The sequence below is a fragment of the Lissotriton vulgaris genome, chromosome 5 (genome assembly GCF_964263255.1).
Source record: "Lissotriton vulgaris chromosome 5, aLisVul1.2, whole genome shotgun sequence".
In the NCBI taxonomy this organism is placed as follows: domain Eukaryota; kingdom Metazoa; phylum Chordata; class Amphibia; order Caudata; family Salamandridae; genus Lissotriton; species Lissotriton vulgaris.
This window is the reverse complement of record NC_141693.1, coordinates 989034409-989055942: the sequence shown is the minus strand read 5'-3', so window position 1 is coordinate 989055942 and position 21534 is coordinate 989034409. Positions and strand designations below refer to the sequence as shown.

The 21534-nt window shown below is 45.0% G+C and overlaps 1 protein-coding gene across 2 annotated transcripts in view; it reads right to left on the bottom strand.

The window, feature by feature from the left end:
• Positions 1-14182, bottom strand: part of SLC25A28 (solute carrier family 25 member 28) — a 69726-nt gene extending 55544 nt beyond the window's left edge. Inside the window, exon 1 of one of the 2 annotated variants that reach the window (XM_086922600.1) lies at positions 13523-14182. In XM_086922600.1, the coding sequence (XP_086778726.1) occupies positions 13523-13837 (315 nt within the window). In that variant the 5' untranslated portion in view covers positions 13838-14182. Of the gene's footprint in view, positions 1-10939; positions 11039-13522 lie in introns of those variants that run through there. The other variant, XM_086922601.1, reaches the window with a different exon arrangement.
• Positions 14183-21534: the final 7352 nt, after the last annotated feature.

Here is a 21534-nt window from a genome sequence, read left to right as displayed (position 1 = left end):
AGGAACTCACCTCCCATAAAGATCCAAAACGCCACACTGGCATTCTTTCCTGACTACACGGCCGAGGTTGCACGGAGGAGAAGGACCTTCTTTGAAGTCAAAAAAGAACTGAGGGCCAGGGAAATCCCGTACTCCATGCTCTTCCCGGCCAAGCTCCGGGTCGTGGCGGACAACAAGACCTGGTTTTTTGATTCCCCGGAGGTGGCGCAGGATTGGTTGGAGGGATGGAGAACGACAGGCCTCCCCCGTCGGTCCAACAGACAGAGCAAACACCGTACTGCCGGCTCTCGACAGGGCCCACAAGCAGACGACGAAGACGCAGAGGTACGCTCTCCTTTGACCGATCATCATGAGGACAGTGCTGACGGAGGGCGATAAATCGAGGCTGCTGAATGGAAGAATCGATGGACAACATAGACTGACAAGGCCACTTTGGACACTGGGTGGAAAGGCCTCCGCAGCTGAGGAAGGGGGCCGCCGACCACGGAGACACCTTCACTCCAGCGAGCAAGTACTATGTTGTGGGTTGGGATCAAGCACTCTGCTGAGTTGGGGGGGCGGGCAGTGTTGAGTCCGTCGAGCAGGGGGGCAGGGAGGGGGGGGAGTTGGGGGTAGGATGGGGTTATGGCTCTTAGTTTCTACACGGGGTCAAAATTGCTACATAGGGGCGCATGAACACAGAATGGCAATGTCACGGTACTGCACGCGGAATCAAGACACAGACCTTCGGGTCCTCCACGAGCACGACTTCTCACTCCGCATACCCGAACACGATGGGGGAGGGCACTGATGTAGGGCGGGCGTCCCCGTTGAGCCTTATGTCCTGGAATGTGAAGGGTCTGGGCGACAAAATTAAACGAGGGCTGGTCCTGCACAGTATAAAAAGACAGAATCCCGCCCTGGTCCTGCTACAAGAAACACACCTCACAGGCACGGCCACCAAGGCCCTAGACAGGAAGGGCTATAGCATGGTGGCCCACTCTGAGTTCACAAGGGGATCCCGGGGCACCGGGATACTAATTCACCGCTCATCCAGGTTTGTCGTCCAATCAGTGGCAGTAGACACACAGGGCCGCTTCGCAGCGGTGCATGGACAGTGGGAAGGAAAACCGCTTAATGTGGTCTCAGTATACATCCCGCCGGCACTACACACCATAGCCTTCCCGGAACTAGGTAAATTCCTATTGGACCTTCCAGAGGGGGCGCTCGTACTGGGAGGGGATTTTAATGCAGTGGCCCAAGACTCTCTAGACCGGTACCCAATGCGTACACAAACACAAGCACACTCCAAATTACAGAACTTCATGGAAGCGCAGGGCTTAGTGGACATATGGAGGCGGCTCCACCCAGGGGACCGGCAATACACATACTACTCAGCGGTCCACGACAGCTTGTCGCGGATTGACTATTTCCTGACGTTGGCAGGGGGTCTCCTCACTTACACTGACTCTCAGATTAGACCGCGAGGGGTCTCCGACCACTCCCCACTAACACTGACTCTCTCCAGTCAGGAACGGACCCGTAGGCGACTCTTCCCCATCTACCCGGGCTACCTTAGGGAGCCTGTCATAGCCAAGGCCTTGAAAAGAACTACACGATCCTACCTCACCGAAAATGTGGGCTCAGTGGCGTCGCCTACGATCCTGTGGGAGGCCTATAAAACGGTGCTCCGCGGACAGGCGATTTCAGTGATCACACGACACAAACACACACAGCGTCAGGAACTGACAGGTCTGGAGGGACAACTCGAAGAGGCGACACAGGACCACGAGAGGAACCCAACCGGGGACACACAGCATGCGCTCCGAATGGCCCAGCAACGCCATACTGATTTTCTGCGCCGCCAAGTGAGGGAACACATGTCAGCAACCACGAGTAGGGTGTATGACATAGGCGACAAAGCAGGGAAACTCCTGGCATGGCTGGAGAAAACGAGGGGAGGTCAGAGAGCCATACTCCAGCTGAAAGACCCTACTGGCGAGGCGCATACCAGTCCGGCAAAGATAGTGGAACTCCTGGCAGACCACTTCCACTCCGTGTACACCCCCGAATATGAGGTCACACGGGAGATGGCAGAGACCTCGCTCAATGGAGTGCCGACTCGCACTCTCGCCCCCGACCAACGGGATGAGCTGGACTCCGACCTGACAGCGGAGGAAATACAATTAGCCATAGCAGCACTACACCCTGGGAAAGCACTGGGCCCCAATGGTGTACCGATAGAATGGTACAAGACTATGTCCGAAACACTATCCACGCCTTTGCTCGATATGTTCCAGGAGTGTTGGGAACAGGGGCGGTTGCCTCCTGATCAGCGGACGGCCACAATTGTCGCGATACCCAAACCCGGCAAACCCCCTGAGGAGTGCGGATCGTACCGCCCAATCTCCCTCCTTAACGCCGAGAGCAAAATCCTGGCAAAACTGTTGGCCACCAGACTCCTGCCCCACCTGACGTATTTGATCCACCCGGACCAGTCGGGCTTCATGCCGCACCGGAGTACAGCGCTGAACCTGAGACGGCTGAACGGAGTGCTGGCCCGAGCCCCGCGGCTGGAGGAACCAGCGGCGGTACTGTCATTAGATGCCAAAATGGCGTTTGATATGGTGGAGTGGCGCTATCTCTTTGCGGTCCTGGAACACATGGGCTTGGGCCCGAAGTTTATTGCGTGGGTCAAATTATTGTACGTCGAACCCATGGCGCGGGTAACCGCAAACGGCCACATATCCAGGGAGTTTCCGCTGGCACGGGGCACGAGGCAAGGGTGCCCACTCTCGCCACTGCTGTTCGCCCTGGTGTTGGAACCCCTAGCCACAATTATCAGAACCACCCGATTGCTGAAAGGCATACAATGGGGAGGTGGCTGGGAAGATAGAATATCCCTATACGCCGACGACATGCTCGTCTACCTCATGGACCTCACGAACAGCATCCCGGTTCTACTGGCACTGTGCGAAACCCACGGTACAGCCTCGGGATACAAACTTAACTGGTCCAAGTCCATACTCTTCATGGTCCAGGGTGACCCCCCAGCCTTGCCTGAGGACTGCCTCTTACTCATAGAACGCGAGTCCTTTAAGTACCTAGGAATAAGGATCACGAGAGATCACTCAACCTTCCTCGACCTGAATCTTAAACCCCAGCTGGACAGGCTGAAAGCAGACGTGCGCCACTGGAAAAATCTCCCCTTAACTCTATTAGGTAGAGCAGCGCTCTTTAAGATGATGGCGCTGCCTCGCTTCCTCTACGTCTTGGAAAATACACCGGCGATGGTCCCCGTATCATTCTTCCGCCACGTGTCGGCGCAATTGTCTGGCCTACTGTGGGGTGACAAACCGGCTAGGATTGCCCAATCGAAGTTAACCAGGGACTGGTACAGTGGGGGGATAGCCCTCCCCAACCTCGAACTGTATTACTGGGCCGCACACCTCAAGGTGATCAACCAATGGGTCCACGCGGCACAGAACGACCCGGCATATGAGGCGGATAGGCACCAGCTGGGCACGTCCACCCTTCTGGCCCCACTCTACAACAAAGGAATAGTGAGAAAATTGGAGGGACCCACCAAACACACGGTAGCCATCTGGCACAAAGCGCAAAGGCGACTGGCTTGGGAGGGGGTGATCACTAAACTCACGCCACTATGGGACACCAAAGCACTCGGTAGCCTGCGAAGCTCCAAGGGGTTTGATCAATGGGATACCATTGGGATCTCCTTGGTGGGCGACCTATGGACAGGAGAGGGCGTGCTCTCTTTTGCGACCCTGAGGGAGCAGTATAACATGGAGGTGACCGAGACGTACAGATATATTCAAATTAGGCACGCACTCTTGTCAGTGCTGGAACCAGGTGTGGCACTCCCGGAATCGGCCCCGCTAGAGGACCGATTGCTTACGGACTACATGGAGTCCAGTGCGACCTCCCTCACTTACCGCAAGCTGATGAACAACCTGCCGGATCCCCTTGAAAAGCTGAAGGGATACTGGGAGGACGAGATAGGAGACCTAGATGAGGCGGACTGGAACGCAGCCCTAGCATCGCCCAGGGAGGCAGGTATTTCCACCAGATTTCGGTTGGTACAACTCAAAGTACTTCATAGGGTCTACTACACCCGCACCACACTACACAAAATACACAGAGCAGAACACCCATACTGCCTGAGAAAATGTGGGGAGGAGGGTACAATGTTCCACACTATCTGGTCCTGCCCAATCATACGGGAATACTGGAGGCGTGTCACACGCACGATCAGCCAGGCCCTCCAGAACCCGTTTACGCCGGACCCCAGAACATGCCTTCTAAATATATGGGGCCCAACAGATTTGTCATTGCATGCAAAGGGATGGGTGACCATTGGCGTAATGATGGCAAAACGTGATATTGCTAAAAATTGGGGGGCACTAGAGGCACCAACGCTAGCGCTATGGTGCAAGAATATGGATGTGCTCATGGTGACAGAGAGGGCAGTGTATCAACAGAGACATAATCCACGTAAATGGAACAGAATTTGGACTCCGTGGAACACATACAGGGGGGACATTTGTGAGCCTTTGTCCGAAGAGGAGGATGGGGACAGCTCAGGGGAGGACGAGGACCTGGAGTAATGGGCGATGGGCGGGGGGAGGCCCAGATGCACAGTTTGATCAGGGACCTGGGGAACATAAACGATGGGGAGTCTGTAATCACCAGAGACGGGCCTTGGGGCTGTTGTACGCCTAGATACACACCGATGTTGCATTAGAATACGACTTGTGATCAAGCATTGTAACCCTTGAAGTAGCGAGTTTTATGTTGGGGGGGGTAAAATATAAAAAGTTGCTCTATTTAACGTAGTCAGCGGAATGTTGAAGCTGCTCTACGGAACGACGGATTGCCATGGTTTAATATGTGATGGCAACAACAAAAATAAAAAGTTAAAAAAAAAAAAACCTGCTGTACAGTGCTCCGATACCACGAAGGAGTAAATAAATACTTATATGTACGGCACGGCTAATCACCCATGAAGGGATCCAGGCACTGTCCATAGGCACAGGGAGATTAAGGGGTTTGCCGAGAATCACAGATGTTGAGCCAAAGCAGAGACCCAAAACTGGATTCCCAGCTCCAAAGTCGGCAGCTCTGTTCATTACGCCACATCCCCTCCCTCTTGAGCAAATCACTAACAAAGATAACAATGAGTTCCATAGAATGCATCCAGAGGACTGTTACTAGCAGGAAAATATTCTACTTAAAAATGGTACGTACATTACCCACTGCAAAAAGGAGAACAGATTTGAACTTTGCAAGGAATTAATGTTACAAACTATACAACTCCCAAAGAGCTGTTCAGAGGTATTTTTTTGCCTAACAGCGTTAACCAAATCAGTCCACACATTCGTTCTTTCCTTAGTGGTCATAATGCTATACGTAGGAAATTCGCCTTTTGTGTGTGATCACCCAGATTTTTCACCTTATGCTGGTCCCTAAATGTTACTTTACCATTGCCAACCAGGAATAGAATGTCTGTGCCCCCCGCCCCCAAACATGGCTTAGTTGACTTACTTCCAATCTCCAAACATACCTGGCTTGATTGACTTACTTCCATTCAGCACATTTCTTTCTATTCAGCACATTTCTTTTCATACAACTCTGTAGCATATGGTGTAGAAATTGCTTGCAGAATGTGGAAGTTAATTGACACTTGTGGACTGCAGAACCAAATAATTCATCTCCTACAGTGGCAGTACAAACATGGATTTGGGATTTCCCTGTGTCACCCGATTGCTGCAGAGTAAACTCTGCAGTATGACCCTTCAAAATTATGCTTTTCAACAGAAGAAAACCCCTCTTTAAAATATTATTAAGTCACGTCTACGTAGGCATCGTCACCGACAATGTAAGGTGCATGGTATTTAAAAGTGGGATATGCAGTAAATTAATATTACTATGCCACTACAGTAATAAGGCCCAAAAAGATATTTTTAATGTAGCTGGTCTAGCTGTCCTATGCAGAAAACCAAAGCCGGTCTCAAACTGGATTTTAGGGTTAGATGTGGGAGGACACCGGTGATTTTCCAATGACAATCCAACACACCCCAGGTTTAGAATGGCTGAAAACTCCCCATCTTGAAAATGCCCCAACATGGCATTTTGAGCACGTTTGCCGTTAGGTAAACAAGACTAGGCCTGGGCGGTAAATTCCGTTCCGCTCGTGGAATTTGGGTAATTTTGCGTTCCGCAGAGAACGCGAAATTGCCCAAAATTCCAGGTTCCGCGACTTTGCGAAATGTTTGCTTGTTCGTGTTCTCAAAATGCGTGTTCGCGAGATATACCTCAAAACCCAAACCTACCCCTGAACCCTAAAAATACCCCTGTACCTCAAAACCCAAACCTAGCCCTGAATTCTAAAAATACCCCTGTACCCCAAAACCCAAACCTACCCCTGAACCCCCAAACCTGGCCCTGAGCCCTTAAAATACCCCGTACCCCAAACCTACCTCTGAACCCAAAAATACCCCTGTACCCCCCAAACCTAGCCCTGAACCCTTAAAATACCCCTGTACCCCAAACCTACCTCTGAACCCTAAAATACCCATGTACCCCAAAACCCAAACCTAGCCATGAACCCTAAAAATACCTCTGTACCCGAAAACCCAAACCTAGCCCTGAACCCTTAAAATACCCCTGTACCCGAAAACCCAAACCTACCGCTGAACCCTAAAAATACTCCTATACCCCAAAATCCAAACCTAGCCCTGAAACCTAAAAATACCCCTGTACCCCAAAACCCATACCTATCCCTAAACACTAAACCCTAAAACTACCCCTGTACCCCTTAACCCAAAACTATATCTGAACCCTTAAAATACCCCAACACCCCAAAACATATACCTCAGTACCCCAAAACCTATACCCCTATACCCACTTACCTTATCCAAACATTAAAAAAAACATGCTTTTACCATTCATGCATTTACAACTAATTTTGTTGTAAATGTATGCGTGGTAAAAGCATATAAAATGTAATGCCATGCGTTCTAATGGCATTGCAGAGTCATGGTACTTTCGTAATGAAAGTATGCGGAGTGATGGTATGCGGAAAGAAAGTTGCGGAATAATGGGTGTTTACCCTCCCCCGGTAAGTACATTGGTGGCACGGCGACCCACATCTCCAGCAACATACTCGTATTTTTTCACCACCGATTTGAAAAATGCACAAATCTCTCTCATTGATGGCCAGCACCGACATACACTTTTAGACACACCTCCCGCCACAAGTTCTAGAATTGCGAACTTTAGAGCTGGGGAGCTACGTTCGAATCTCGGCATCAGCTCAACATCCTGTGATTCCAGGCAAATCGCTTTGTCTCCCTGTGCCTACCACAAATAAATGTGTTCTTCTGTAATGTAAATTGTGCTCATGCCATGTTGTTGAGTTCGCGCTACACAATATTGCAAGGAAAAATAAAGTAGGGAAACTCGAGTTCACACACTACTGAACGCGCACTCGTAAGTACATCAGCAGTGCACTGTGAATCGGAGCGTTTCACAGGCCTGTCACAGATAAGAAATGCTATCAAAACGAAATCCTACAAAACAATATACTACTGGCCGACAGCAATTCATACCCGGACAACATCGGGACGGGCTGCTAGTGCTTATTTAAAGAGCCAGCTATTCGGCTTGTTGCGTAACTCAATCAGGTGAGGAGGCGGCTCTGATGTGATGAGGGAGGTGGTTCCATGTCTTGGGTGCAATGTAGAACGAGCAACCTCCAGTTTTGCTTTGGCGGATGAAGTGCATGAGAGTGAGGCAGAGCTTATATGTCTGATGGTTTGGTGAAAGTATATACAGATGTTCAAGTATTCTACTCCTATGTTGTCTAGGGCTTTGTATGTGTGCATGTCAAGTATGAATTGGCTACACTTATGAATGGGAAGTCAGTGAAGTTTCCTGAGGTACGGTATGCTGTGGGTGCAGCATGGGAGGTAAAGTATGAGTCTTGATGCTGCGGTCTGGGTAGTTTGGAGTCTGAAGGAGTTGTTTGGAGATTTGGGCGCAGTATGTGTTGTCGTAGTCCAGCCTGCTGTTGAATGCTTGTGTGACAAGTCATCTGGTGTTCTGAGGAAACTATATGAAGATCTTTGGCAGCATGCGTAAGATGAAGCAGGAGGTGCACCGTGTTGACTTGAGCACTCATGCTTAGCTTGTCTTCTTGGATGATCCCTAGATTTCTTGAGTGGTCCATGGGTGTTGGCCCCAGTACTATCATCTTGTCAGAATTGAGCTTCAGGTAGTTTGTTTGTATCCAGTTGGCTACAATGGGCAGGAAGTCGGTGAAGTCAGTTCTGGTGGTGTTGCCTTGTCAGTCAGTGAGGATGAGTAGGGCGTCATTGGCGTTGTCGAGAATGGGAATGGGTCCGTTGGGGCACCTGAGTTGATGGTCCTCATAATTGCTGCAGTGTCGTTTCTGGTGAGTGTTGTCCATTCAGTCAGATGGCCTTCTTGGTTGGTGGTGGGTAGGTTAGCGATATGTTTGCTGGGGTTGGTTTGGTAGGTTGCTGTATATGTTTGCGATTTTGCTGTGAAAGAAGCTGGATAAATAGTTTCAGAGTTGCTGGGAGGAAGCAATGTTGTTGAACGTGGGTGAGGGGAAATCCTTGACAATCAAGAAGATCTAGCCCCTTGCAGCTGTAGGGGCTTCTTTTGATGCGGTCTACTAGGGCTTTTTTCTTGGTGTCTCCAATTTGCTGGTGATAGTGTCTGGGTGTCTTCCCTGATGTCCTAGGGGGTTATGAAGTGTACTCCAATGATTGACTAGAACTTGAAAGACTAATTCAGAAGATAAAATCTTTGACAGGGACCAACCTTGTTTGACTATCTGACCAGCGCTTCATCACACCTAGGTTGCTGTCTACTACAACCATATACTGCCGTTGGCAGTATTCATACTTGAACCTTTAAAAATTCATACTTCCTGTTCCCGGCATTGGATTTTTGACATTTTGGTTAATAAATGGTACCCTATTTTTCTAATTCTGTTTGGGATTTTTATTATTCGGTATTTTGACTTTTTTACAGTTTTGTTGCAGCATAAATATTTTACGTATTGCCTTAAAATTAGGCCCGTCTCCTTTGTGCCATAGCTATCAGGAGTTTGATCTCAGGTTAATTTTGTGGGTTCACCGGACAAGAGTAATGATTATTCCTTTAAGTGGGAAGTCACCCTCCGCAAATAATACAAATTCTTGCACTGTGCATTATAAAATTAGAGAAAGAAGCAAAATGGTGCTACTACGAGTTTTTGAAGGGAAATAAAGCAGTGACAACAAGGGTACTGTAATAACTAAATGCTGTATTATCATACAATTAAAGGTTTTCGCACTCAAAGAGAGGAACCACTATCACTAGTGTTTGCTTAGCAAGTGCCACCAATTTTCCTCGCTACTACGGGGGCATTCCCTCAGATAAATCCCACCTACTTTTACCCAGCGAAATGTGCCTTGGGAAAACCCCACAAGGGAAGTATGTCCTCACAGCTCTGTATCCAAATTCGACCAGAAACTCATGTGTGTGATTTGAAATTTATTTAGAAGACTTGTACCGACAGCCTTAGTCTATTCATTCCCACACGTTTCCATTTGTAAGAATGGGCATTTTCTAATCTTTAATACAAACCTACCTATGCTTACTTATCTAAAATTCTGACAAATACATTATTTGTATAAAAACACTGAAAAAATATTAAAGCTAACATTAATTCCAAAACAAAAGAGTTTGACATAAACCCAAGTATTGATAAAACAAAGTTTCTCTTCAATTGTTTCAAGAGTTCTATAGACTTATGGAAATAAAGATAACTGCATTTCTTGTCGCTTATTGTCGATGCATGCTCTCTTCTACACCAACAAAGGTATTTAATATAGGTACCACGGTCAATCAACTTAAGAACATAATGCGAGATGGCAGAACACTGCCCTAAACCACATGAAAACAAACAGAAGACGTAACCAGGTAACCATGTAATGCCAAAAAAAAGAGCTCACAAAGCCTTCCTGCATCTGAACTGGTAACCAACCTAACTTCAGGCAACATGCATAAATAATATGCAGAATGTAATGGGCAGCAACCCTTCTAAAACGTCCAAAGAGGTCTTTTTTTTTGCCGAACTGCCTAAAAATCACTCCATGCACATTGTATGTGGTGGACGTCAAGGCAATTAATAGCTGGACTGTTATGGACTCCACCGAGAAAAAAGTTATTCGGAAATTGAACACCTTAGCTTCCCTTGCTGCTATCCATTTAGAACAAGGTCTCTTAAGTAGTTTGAGGGGGTTACTTTGGAGGAATGTTTTTATTGAGCAAAGATAAAACAGTATTTTTATGAGGAATTTTATGCTGCCGTAAATCATTTTAAATTAAAACAAGGAGGTACTGGAATCTATGTCCATGTTGGAGCTTAACCCATTTCTTAAAACTTGAAGCCCGGCACTAAGGATGGAATGAGATGTGGCTTATTGACTCTCAAATGCTAGATAGGACGTAGTTTGCAATGAGTTAGCATGAAGAGAATAGAACCATACCTGAAATGTAACGATTATACATTTTTCGGTAACTTACTTATATTTTAAGATGTTTTACTAATATTAAAGATTTTTATACAACTCAATGATTTTTATATAATTTTTAATATGGTTGTATTAAGCTCGAAACTCCAATTGTACGTAAAAAATATCTTTTTTGCTGGTAACCATGACATGATCTGTACAGTAGTTGTTTTAATGAAATGTGCTTTTATGGTTCTAAATCAACCACAATAACGTTTTTTTTTTATTGAAATGTAACATAGTACAGAAAATCAAACAACTGATATTTATGGTTAGATTACAAATGCTACCACTAGGAGTAAGATAGAAGACTGGGAAAGAATTTAGTAGAAATTAGCAAATATGTAACTTACGTTCTCGGGGAATCAGAGATTTCGATCATTTGGTCTTTGGTTTCCCCCCACTGCACAAGCCCTGCATTAAGTCGATGTTCATACACGATAGCATCCGTACTGCAATTAAAGCATGTGAACTTTTAGATGTTTTAAAAATGTTTAATTTTTGTAATACTTTTTTTTACATTTATACTGATGTTGGATTGGATTTTAATCTTATGATCTTTTACACTATTGCCATTACAAACTGCTTGATATTTTGGATGTAATTTAATATAGAAATCGGAATTTGTGATCCCGTATACTTTTAGGTAGCAAGCTGATATTTTGTAATGCACACTGCTCTTTCCCAACGGACAGGGGAGCGAAGCATGCATATGTTTAAATAAGTGATTCATTATAAACAGTCGCAAAGCACCTTTTGCAGTATTAAAAAACATACCCATCACAGGAATGTTTATTTTTTTTATGACTTTCAACTCCTTCCTAATGCCTTGATGTAAATATGAGAGGGTTGCATTAGATTAATGATTGTTGCGGTTTCAAATTTAGGATAAAAACACATTTGGTCTGTCTGTAAATATCTGTGACAAAAGGAAGTAACTAGGTTACATACAACTTATTGCTGGAATAATGCAATGCCTTAAATTTAGGCACTGCAAAATAAAGTAAAAGTGCTCTTTTCTCTCTAAGACATCTCAAGAAATTGAAACCTTTTCTTCCCCATGATGACCTCAAGACAGTAGTTCAATCCCTAGTTCTCTCTAAAATAGACTACGGGAACGCCATTATACCAGGGACTCCAAAAACTCGCCTAGCTCCACAAAGGGCAGTGCTGAACATGGCTGCTCGACTCATATCTGGAGTAAAAAGATTTGAACACATCACTCCAGCTCTCAACTCCCTCAACTGGCTTCCCATGGAAGAGAGGTGTATTTACAAGCTGGCCTGCATCACACACAAAACCCTTCACGCTCCGGCCCTCAACTAACTGAACAACAAACTGGTTAGAGCAGGTCAATCCAGAACGCTGAGAAGCTCTGACTCACTCCTCCGAAACTGAAAAAGAAAACCACCCAATGTAAATGTAAATGACCGATAGTTTTCTGGCAACGTGTTCCCATGATGTGAAACACTCTCCCTAGAGTCCTCAGATGCAACCCCTCCTTCACCTGTTTCAAAAGGGACCTGAAACTCCATCTCATTAACAAATACTTTCCTGACCAACGTCAACTAACCTAGACTTCAATACCAGAGTTGGCTCCTCCCTCTCTTGACACTCAAGGATAGTTGGTGACTGGGACTGTGTTAACCACCTTTGTTTATTTCTCTCCCTCTGCTGCACTGTTTACTTATTTTTCAAGTTGGATTTTTATTTATCTGTTTTGCTTCCTTACTACCTTCCTGCTATGTAATGCAACTTCCTTCTGTTTTTTACAGTATGTATGCAAGCGCTCCGATACCTACGGGTCAAGCTAGCGCTATACAAAACTTTTAAAATAAATAAATTAATAAATAAAGCTAGCTTCAGTTTAGAGTGCGCAGAATGGTGGGTCCCGACTGGGGATAGTGCTAAAGAAAACACCTTACCTCTGTGACTAAATTTTACTGGCATGTTATCAGTGAAGTCTATAATTTAGTTTGAAACTTGTGTATCATTCGTAAATTTCTCCACTGGACCGTACGAAATAAAATACCTCCAAAACAAGGGCCCCCTATAGGAAGTCCCTGGGAGGAGCCTTGGTTTCCTACTTTATTTTGACCACCAGGGACATTGACGCTTAGCCTAGGAACGTAGGGCCGTCTCAGGGACGCTTAGACCGATACCTAACAGACATAAGAAATATTCCTCCTTCGGCCACCCTGCACTCCCTTTCATTGCAGGCCAATGCGTTGAAAAAGACACTGCAATTATACGCAAGAAATACACTTGTACCAGGAGTCGTTAATGGGTTGGGTCACTGATCATCATGTCCATCTTTGCTTCTACCGTGCGAAAAGAAGATTCACATTAGTTTATGAGAGGGCACCAGAAGCAGACTTTCTACTCACGATTGACAAGCAGAATGTCATTTAAGTCATGCAGCACAAAGGTCACTACAGACTTATACGCGCAGGACAGCGAGTGGACAGGCTCGTCTGCTGTTTTTGAGTTAAATACAACTTGTATTTCCGCAAATCGACTAATCAAGTTGCTGATTTTCAGTCCACTTCCGATAGCTCTCGTGAACCGCACTCGGGAGGAAAGACCTCCGTTTCTCAGAATAACGCCTCAATCGCAAAAAACATGTCATCTCAATGTCAGCCCGGCATCACAAGAGCTCTCCCACACGCACTGCTTTTTTGCAGATTCATGAACGCCTAAGCGCAAAACGAATAAAAAGATCAAGCAACTCTGACTAAACATTCCTAACTTAACTTCAGAATCTTTAAACTCCTATCTCTCTGCATTGCCAAGGAAGGTCTTTTACCTCACAGAACAAGCCACAAGAGCTACACACCTGTTCCTTCTGCGTAGAAAACTGCTTTCACCCAACCCTCCAGCCAGCATCCCCTTCCTCCAGCAGCACGCGCCTCGTAACCCAGTCCCCTGGCTCTCACCTTCACGCAGTCCACGGGGTACATGAGGCAATGCTCCATGATGCCGGCCACGGCTCCGGCCAGCATGTGGGTGGTGACGGTGGATCCCTCGGGCAGCGCTTCGTACTCCAGACCCTCCTCCGGGTCGTCCTGCTCCTGCTGGGCTGATACATGGCGGAGCTCCCGGGCTCTGCGACCCTCGGCGGGCCCGACCTCTCCCACCCCTCCAGGCCCCGTTGCAGTCAGGCCGCCGCGCCAAACCCAACCGTCCAAAATGCGGCCCGGCTCTCCAGGCCCGGCGGAGGCTCGCTGCTTCAGCACGGCCTCGAGCTCCATGTCACAGTCCGAGGGCCGCTTCCCTCGGCACCGCTCCTGTAGCCTCGGACCCGCGACCGCCGTGCCACCGCCTCTCGTACCCCGGGGTCAGGGTACTCTGGCAGAGGCCTGGAGACACGCCCACCATGGCGTCCATTGACATCCACGGCGCAGCCCACTTGAGCAACAAAAGCGCCGATTGGTTGTACCTGCTGCTTCTCAAAGGTTGGGTCACAGGAAAACTCGCAACCCTGAATCCTGGTTGGTTAAGGAAGCTGACAATTAGCAGAACGCCAAGCCTCGTTTGTTTTTATATAAGCGCGGCGAGCCTCCGCGCCTGTTTGTGAGTCAGCGTTAAAGTCTGCCGCGAGATGAGGGTCTGAGTTTGGGCTGTCTTGATATTCCAGCTACCGGATTAATTAATAACGTTTCACTGTCCGGATCTATGTGATTCCGCACAATAGCAGTCACGCCTTAAAGAGTATGTTGTGGCACCGGGCACATGAGGTCACGTGTAGGAAAATGAAACAGGAATTTGCAAGGTCGCACCTCCAAGGTCAGTTTGACTTTAACACTGGCACAAGTTTTGAGAGGTGCTTCAGTACTACTATTGGCATACGAGGACCTATCGGGCTAGATGCTGTTCCTGTGCGGAAAAGGAAAGGATACATTATTTTATTGAATTAGCTTTTGGTAAAGCGTGCGCCAGGCCCACCCTAGAATCAGTTCGTCAGAGTCGCAGCTAAAATTAAAGATTCTCCTGTATTCGGGTAGAAGGGAAACATTCACACATGTACAGTTTGTGACCTGCCAAATAGGCGATTAACATAAAAATAGGCTAAATTACCTGTTAGTATGCATTGGAGAGTAGAGGAAATTTTAAGAGTGAGAAACCTAGTCTGAAAATGTTATGCAAGACAACTCGAAAGTCTCCCGCCTGAACCGAAAGTGGTATGCTTAGCGTGTTATGTGGGCGGAGCCTTCTTCAGAGCTTGAGTCAAATTGTTCGAAGGTGATCCTGTCTTTACAATGTACAGTATGGGGTAGTATTTTCCTGGAGCATACTTGATGAGCAAGGCAATCTTAAAGCACATTTGGTCTCATACATGTCAACTAGGGTGATCAGACATCCCTGGTTTCTTAGGATTGTACTCTTTGTTTTGTCAGTCATGCACCCTGGAGTCCTGAGAGACACCGTTCGGACGCTTAATTGTCTTATGTTTCAGCTTGAGACTGCCAGCAAGGCAATGCAAGTTCGACTGGCCATTAGATGCAGCCTAGCTTTTTATATACTTTCCAAGGTCATTATTCCTACATCAAAATAACCAATTGTATCCGCGATCAATTCAGCTTTTCGACCTTAGTCAAAAATCTTAATTTTTTTCGACAATAGTAAGTTTTACACTTGACAATGTATATTAAAGATATTGCAGAGGTTACTCGACTAGACCATGGCATATTGGCTTATCCTATCAGATCTTGGTGACATTTGATATTGAATCATTATGTACTAACATTGTCCAGATGGCCTTGTTGAACGATACTGGCGTGGAGGTTGGTGGTAGTACAACACTTCACCTTTAGTCCTGCAATGTATCATGTTGGCCCTTGTCAAAAATTAATTTCAATTTGACAATTAATTGTTTTTGCAAATATCTGATGCATTGATCAGAGCTACCGTCTCTCTAAGCTATGCATGTATTTATGTAAGTCGATTTGAAGATAACCTTGTGTTGACTCACTAACCCCTTTTCAATTACTTGAAAGTATAGAACGTTATATTGATGACGTATGCCTCTGGGAAGATGCAAACCATCATTTGGAGATATTTGCTGAATAAACCATATCCACATTTGTTGTGTCGATGGATATCAATTAAGACATTCCTTCACTGTAAGCCAGCAGGTAAAAGCGGTCTGCTTCATTAGGACTCATCCCATCCTCGGTCCATGATGGAGAACCTACTAGTATGTTAATTCTCTTAGATAACAAAAATAATTTTATTAGTATTCGAGGTGTTAATGAGCAAGTTGAGTACCTGGGAGAACGATTAGAAACATGATCTTACCCTCTTAACCTGATTGTCCTGCTCTGCTCTCCCAAATAAATTCAATACAGCGCACAAACCCGGCGAAGCAAGAAAACACCCGGAAAGGGATTTCACTCTCATAAAATGAGGTACATCAAAAGACAGTTTTCTGAATAAATCTTGGGGTTTTATTTGTGCAACACTCTCTAACAGAAAGACTTTCCCAGATGTCAAATGAAACAATATGCAAACTATATATATATTCACTTAAAAAAACATAGGTTTCAGGCCTTATATGGTTAGGAATTAGCATTTAAAAAACCATTGAAATTGCTCCTATATAGTTAGTTGTACTAACTATATTTCCTATATAGTTAGTTGTACTAACTATATTTCGCACACCCGCAATCCACTGCTGATGATGTCACATATTACATCATTCATGACATGGTCAGTGACATCACTGATGACATCTCAAATGACATCACTGATGACATCTCATTTGACATCACTGATGACATCATCCAGTGACTGTGTGTTTCTGTAAAGTTTAAATATGTTTTACATATTGAAGAGTGGCTATATGGGTTATTGATTGGTTGCCCAAGTATTTGAATGGGAGACTGAGTGTGTGTGGGTGGCTGATAGGTGTGTGACTGGCTGATAGGTGTGTGACTCTGTGCATAGATGTGGGAGCAGTGGATTCACTAGGTGTATGAGTTCAAGAGTGCATGTGGAAACAGCTATATGGGAGGTTGACTGTGTGCATGGGTGTGTTTGTGAGTTAATGGATATCTCAGTGCTACACGTGCAAGTAAGTACATATGTAAAACACAGTGCATGTGAGAGTTGGCATATATAAAGGACTATACATGAGAGCCAGTGAATGTGCGAGTGGCTATATGGATCATTGTGTACTTGTATCAGTGATTGTATAAGAGAGTAAGTATGTGTTAGTATATGTTTGAATAAGTAAGGTGTTGTGTGTATAACTGTATAGTTGAGGAAATGGAAGTGTGATTGATTCTTTGCATGACTGACTAGGTGTGTGAGTAACTCCATGGATGAGTGGCAGTGTGTGAGTGTCTGTATAGGTGTATGAGTGCATATGATAGTGTTGTATTGATGAGTGACTGTATGTATGAGTGATTCTATGGGTGAATGAGTGAATGTGTGTGTAGACCTAGGAATCAGTGAGTGCGTATATAGTAACTGGTATTGGTGTGTCAATGGTTTCAAGAATGGTAGTCTGTATTTAACACTGGGTGTATCAAAGGTTATATTAGAGTGTGAGGAGGTGCATCGTATTATCACATGAATGATATCATCAGTGATGTGATCAGTGATGTCAAATGAGATGTCATCAGTGATGTCATTTGAGATGTCATCAGTGATGTCATCAGTGATGTCACTGACCATGTCATGAATGATGTAATATGTGACATCATCAGCAGTGGATTGCGGGTGCGCGAAATATAGTTAGTACAACTAACTATATAGGAGCAATTTCAATGTTTTTTTAAATGCTAATTCCTAACCATATAAGGCCTGAAACCTATGGTTTTTAAGTGAATTTGCAAAGTTTTTAAAATGTTAATTCCTAACTATATAAGGCCTGAAACCTATGATTTTTTTAAGTGAATTTGCAAGGTTTTTTAAATGCTAATTCCTAACTATATAAGTCCTGAAACCTATGGGTTTTTAAGTGAATTTGCAAGGTTTTTTAAATGCTAATTCCTAACTATATAAGGCTTGAAACCTATGTTTTTTTTCAGTGAATTTGCAAGTTTTTTTTAAATGCTAATTCCTAACTATATTAGGCGTGAAACCTATATTTTTTTCAATAAATTTCAAAGGTTTTGTAAATGCTAATTCTATTAGCAGATAATGTATATATTTGTTATTATCCTTCTGGGACCACCTGAGCAGCCATCTTGTTTCTCAGGAGAAGTGAGGCACAAGAGTGGAAAACGCAAAAAGGGGGCAAGGTTGAGACCCCCTGACCCCCTAGCCCTTCTCAGGGGGTCTCAGAAGGAACACCAAGTGCAAAACAATTTTTTTTTTAAATCGCGGGGTACGGTGAGCGCATATAGATATATAATTTGATCAAATTCAATTTTCTCAACAACTACTCGAGGGATTTTCACCAAATATAGAAAAGGCACTACTGCATACTTGTCTCTTCCATTTTGCCAAGTTTGGTGTAATTCCGTTCAGCCGTTCGGGCTGTAGCCGTGTCTAAAAGTCCCATAGAAAATGCCATTTGAAAAAATTCAAATTCAATTTTCTCAAGAACTACTGAAGGGATTTTCACCACACATAGCAAAGGCACATCTGCATACCAGGCCCTACTATTTTGCCAAGTTTGGTGTAATTCCATTCAGCCGTTCGGGCTGTAGCCGTGTCTAAAGGTCCCTAAGGAAATTAACATGGGGAAAACACGTTTTGGGACCCCCTTTCGGCCCCCGCTTGACGAATCCCCCCGAAACTTTCAGGGAAAGAGCGGAGCGGAGCTGGCCAAAATTCTGGAAAATTACAGATTCCTCAATCGGCGTCAAAGTTATTCCCAATAGAACGTTGAGCGCATATAGATATATAATTTGGTCAAATTCTTTTTCTCGACAACTACTGGAGGGATTTTCACCAAATATAGAAAAGGCACTACTGCATACCTGTCCCTACCATTTTGCCAAGTTTGGTGTAATTCCGTTCAGCCGTTCAGGCTGTAGCCGTGTCTAAAGGTCCCAACCAAAATGCCATTTTAAAAATTTCAAATTCATTTTTCTCAAGAACTACTGGAGGGATTTACACCAAACATACAAAAGGCACTGCTGCATACCAGTCCCTACCATTTTGCCAAATCTGGTATAATTCCGTTCAGCCGTTCGAGCTGTAGCCTTGTCAGAATGTCCCTATGGAAATTAACATGGGGAAAACATGTTTTGGGACACCCCTTTTTTCTCATCCCCCGCTTGACGAATCCCCCTGAAACTTTCATGGAAGGAGCGGAGCGCAGCGAGGTAAATTTAAGGAAAATTACAGGCAGATCCCTCAATCTGCGCCAAAGTTATTCCCAATAGAATGTTCGGAATTTCCTATGGTAACTACGTCCTAATTATATATACCTACTGGCGACTGCCAGTAGGTAATATATATATCCATACTAATATAATAAAGAGAGAGCCCAAAACTTTGAGGCGGGTAATTTCAGGAACCACAACACAAATCACAACACCCAATACAGCGTTGGAAAGGGCAGTTGCAGCAGAAGGACATAGGCTATGCAGACGCCCTCCATATACATTTAAAAGGTAAAAGAACCGTGCCAGCAAAGTAGTCCCTTGTGGGCGTGTCCACGTTGTGCTGTGGGCATGTGCTGGGGGCGTGACAAACGCTGGGGGCGTGTGGTACGTTCCGCCCTTCATGCCATGTCTCATATCGTGTGCTAATCCCACCCTGCTTCCTTTAAATACCCCTGCACCCCATAATCATAACACACGCTTACTCCTTAAAATACCCCAACACCCTTAAACACTAACCCATCTTAACCCTATAAATAGACCCTGTACCCCAAAACCCAAACCTATCCCTGAACCCTAAAAATACCCCTGTACCCTAAAACCCAAACCTAGCCCTGAACCCTAAAAATAACCCTGTACCCCAAAACCTATCCCTGAGCCCTTAAAATACCCATATACCCCAAAACCCAAACCTACCCGTGAACCCTAAAAATACCCCTGTACCCTAAAACCCAAACCTAGCCCTGAACCCTAAAAATAACCCTGTACCCCAAAACCCAAACCTAGCCCTGAACCCTTAAAATAACCCTGTACCCCAAAACCCAAACCTACCACTGAACCCTAAAAATACCCCTATACCCCAAAATCCAAACCTAGCCCTGAACCCTAAAAATACCCCTGTACCTCAAAACCCATACATATCCCTAAACCCTAAAACTACCCCTGTATCCCATAACCCAAAACTATATCTGAACCCTTAATATACCCAAACACCCCAAAACATATACCTCAGTACCCCAAAACATATACCCCTATACCCATACTTACCTTATCCAAACATTAAAAAAACATACTTTTACCATTCATGCATTTACAACGAATTTCGTTGTAAATGTATGCGTGGTAAAAGCATATAAAATGTAATGCCATGCGTTATAATGGCATTGCAGAGTCATGGTACTTTCGTAATAATGGGTGTTTACCCTCCCCCAGTAAGTACATTGGTGGCACGGCGGCCCACATCTCCAGCAGCATACTCATATTTTGTCACCACCTATTTGAAAAATGCACAGGTCTCTCTCATTGATGGACAGCACCGACATACACTTTTAGACACACCTCCCGCCACAAGTTCTAGAATTGCGAACTTTAGAGCTGGGGAGCTACGTTCGAATCTCGGCATCAGCTCAACATCCTGTGATTCCAGGCAAATCGCTGTGTCTCTCCGTGCCCACCACAAATGAATGTGTTCTTTTGTAATGTAAATTGTGCTTATGCCATGTTGTCGAGTTGGCGGTATATAATATTGCTAGGAAAAAATAAAGTAGGGAAACTCGAGTTCACACACTACTGAGCGCGCACTCTTAAGTGCATCAGCAGTGCACTGTGAATCGGAGCGTTTCACAGGCCTGTCACAGATAAGAAATGCTATAAAAAACGAAATCCTACAAAACAATATACTACTGGTCGGCAGCAATTGATACCCGGACAATGTCGGGACGGGCTGCTAGTAGGTATATCTATGTGCAAGCAATAATAACACACTTAAAATTAAACAATATGCAAATGTATATATAGATATATATATATATATATACCAACAAGTTTGCCTGCAGGAAAGGAGGGGCCCACAAGCAAGGTAACGTTCAGCCTTTTAATAACCTTGTTGGAAGCAGCAGTGAAATGGATGCAAATTTCAGCAACAGCATGGAAGTCCAGCCTGACGCGTTACGTATCTCTACTTCATCAGAGGCTCGGGCTTGTGTTCAAAGGCAAACGATTTTAGGCAGCTACACAGCATTATAACTCCAGCCTCAGTGGGCGTGACCAGCCAAATGGCATCCTGGTATTTGTAGTTACCTGTCCTCCCCAGTGGGTATCCTACCCTTGAGCACACGAATTGTCAAAAATAATCCACAGTGGGGTGTGCTGCATCACATCACAAAACACAGCTGTCCTTTATCTACCAACAGTGGCTCTTGCTCCCTCTCGGTGGCGCTGTTAAGGCGTCTCCATGGTGGGCTAGCACAGCCCAGGGCTCCCTCCACGGCTCAGGCATGAAAGATAATATTACATTCTAATATCTACTCAGTTTATCTAATTTTATCCCTTTTCTCACTGATTACTTTCCACTCACATTTTTGCACTGCTTATTCAGTGGCCACACATATATTTAAAACCTTTCAAATACCACCCTTCTTGATAACACATTTTGTTAAGGTTTATACACAGCCTTGTGAATATCTGTAGGTTGTGTTCCTTTGTCCCCTGGGCAAGGAGAACCCACATTATGTTAAAAATGGTGGTACAGAGCAGCTACTGATGGGAATATTCACCCATGCCCTTGAGTGTTAGCTCAGAGAATATATGTCACACTTAGTAGCATTTTTGGGTTTCCACTGCTCTTTTGTATTGTGTTGAGGTCGGTGTCCACAGTTGAGTTACATCAT